General features: G+C 52.4%; 1 protein-coding gene across 1 annotated transcript in view; it reads right to left on the bottom strand.

Annotated features, from left to right (window-relative positions):
* PTSG_08572 (TK protein kinase) overlaps positions 1-2,500 on the bottom strand; it is a 6,290-nt gene that overhangs the window by 2,272 nt on the left and 1,518 nt on the right. Inside the window, exons 5-10 of the mRNA XM_004990307.1 lie at positions 2,024-2,278; positions 1,663-1,745; positions 1,302-1,413; positions 900-1,014; positions 485-588; positions 55-131 (exon numbers count right to left, since the gene is read on the bottom strand). Of these exons, the coding sequence (XP_004990364.1) occupies positions 55-131; positions 485-588; positions 900-1,014; positions 1,302-1,413; positions 1,663-1,745; positions 2,024-2,278 (746 nt within the window). The remainder of the gene's footprint in view (positions 1-54; positions 132-484; positions 589-899; positions 1,015-1,301; positions 1,414-1,662; positions 1,746-2,023; positions 2,279-2,500) is intronic.

The raw sequence follows: 2,500 nt of genomic DNA, 5'->3' as shown, positions 1-2,500 counted from the left end.
ACCACCACAACCACCACCTCCTCCTCCTCCCTCTTCATCGTCGATGGCACTCACCAGAGGACAACGCCAAACGACCACACGTCGGACTTGGTGCTGAACGCGTCGTAGCACAGCGCCTCGGGGCTCGTCCACTGATCATGTGTGCAAAGGTGGGGGTGGGTGGTGATGATGGTGATGATGATGGTGATATGATTGGTTTGTGTGAGATGAAGTATTGTGGCAGGTGCAGGGCATGGCACCAAGGACGTGCGCCACAATCATCACAATCACCACAATCACCACAATCACCACAACCACCACAATCACCACAATCACCACAATCACTACAATCACCACAATCACCACAATCATCACAATCACCACAATCACCACAATCACCACAATCACCACAATCACAACGACCATCACGCTTCCATCACAACGACCGCCACAATTGCCACAATCACCACAATCGCCACCGCCACCACTACCACCACCACGGCACCTTGATTGGCATCTTTGTTCCGGTGCGTGCGGTGTAGAGGTCGTCCACTACGCGACCCATCCCGAAATCAGCAATCTTGATCACAAGATTGTCGCCAACCAGACCTGGCCGCAGACAGGAGGAGGGAGGGTGGTATGATAAGGGGGGGGGGGGGACGTGAGTTGAGACGTGAGTTGAAGCGCGACATTGGCGGTGTGGAAGTGCGATGTCAAAGAGAAAAGTGCTTTGCGGCTCGCGTGATGATGTGCACAATTACATGCACCCAGCCCATCACACCACAGCACAACACATCACAGCACAAGACTGATCGACACAGTACATCACAGCACATCACATCACATCACGTCACAACACATGCACGACACACACACCGCTGGTCAGCACGCCCCCTCCCCCCTTCGCTTGCCACACGTACAGTTTCTGGCAGCGAGGTCGCGGTGAATTGTGTTCTGCGCCTCCAAACAGGACATTCCGTCCGCTATCTGGAAGGACATGTACAGCTGTGCCGTCTCGTCAATCGTCGACCGCGCCTATGGAGGAGAGACGACGGTGGTTGGGTTGAATTGGTTGGTTTGGGTGGCGATGGCGGTGGGGGATTCGTTGGTGGTTGGAGGGAACGATGACCCAAAGAGCGACAGATTAGAGAGAGGAGAAAGAGAAGAGGAAAACAAGGTCAGCACGTGGCAAGCATGTGAGTCAAACACACATGCATATGTACACACACAAGCAAATACACATGTGCATGTACACACAAAACAAACACACAAGCAAACACACAAACAAACACACAAACAAAGCACAGCGAGGCGGGCCGCACGTTTGGTCTACGGAGGAAGGAGAGAAGATCGCCGTGGGGAACGTACTCCTGGACAATGTACATGGGCAGCGATAAGCTGCACACGCCAATCAACTTCACCAGGTTCGGGTGGCTGGTGGTGGCGGTAAAGGGGTGGTGGTGGCGGTGAAGGGGAGGCAGTGGTGTGAGTTTGGTGTGAGGGCAAGAACGCCATGGGAGGATTAAGGGGCGTAAAAGGGGTTGCACATACACACATATAAACACAGACACAAACACAGACACACGCACACGCGTTGGAAACACATTTACACGACAACACGAACAAGCCAACACGTGGACGTGGTCGTGCGATGCAGCGCATTGTGGCAGCCAACATCCACACCGGAGTTTCTTCATGACGTGCGCCTCCTTCATAAACTCAACCGTCTCCATGCTTTCCTCTTTGATCGTCTTCACAGCAACAATCTGGCGGTGGTGGTGGTGGTGGTGGTGGTGAAGGTGGTGAAGGTGGTGAAGGTGGTGGTGGTTGGATGAGGCAGATAAACGATATACCACGCCGCTCGCATGTGCAACATGGCGCTCGAACACACGCACATGCACAAGCACAGAGAGAAAGTGATACAGAGAGACAAAGAGAAAAGCACACTCAAATATACACTCAAACATACACACAATCACACACACACACAATCACACACAAAATCACACACACACACAATCACACACAAAATCACACGCCTCACCTGCTTGTTAAACTTTGCCTTGAACACCTCGCCGTAGTTGCCGCCACCAAGCATGTCCATCAGCTTGATGTCGTCGCGCTTCAGCTCCCACTTCTTGTCCAAATCCATCCCGACCACAATCGTCTTGGCGTGCGCCTGGCGGTCGTGAGGTGTGTGTGTGTGTGTGGGGGGGATTGTGTGTGTGTGTGTGTGTGTGTGTGTGTGTGTGTGTGTGTGTGTGTGTGTGTGTGTGTGTGTGTGTGTGTGTCTTTCTCTCTGTGCTTGTCCATGTGCGTGTGTTCGAGCGCCATGTTGCACATGCGAGCGACTGGTATATCGTTTATCTGACTCATCCAACCACGAATTCAACCACATTTCCATGAAACAACAAACACTGCCTTTGAGAGATAATTTAAAAGAAACAGAAAAATCAAGGAGCGCGATTGGGGCGCTACTCTCAGCTCTCTTTATTCGTAGAACGCACCCCTGGAGTCTGTG

Source organism: Salpingoeca rosetta, assembly GCF_000188695.1.
Source record: "Salpingoeca rosetta unplaced genomic scaffold supercont1.24, whole genome shotgun sequence".
Taxonomy (NCBI): domain Eukaryota; class Choanoflagellata; order Craspedida; family Salpingoecidae; genus Salpingoeca; species Salpingoeca rosetta.
Note: the sequence above shows the minus strand (reverse complement) of the source record. Positions and strands in the feature narration are given on the sequence as shown.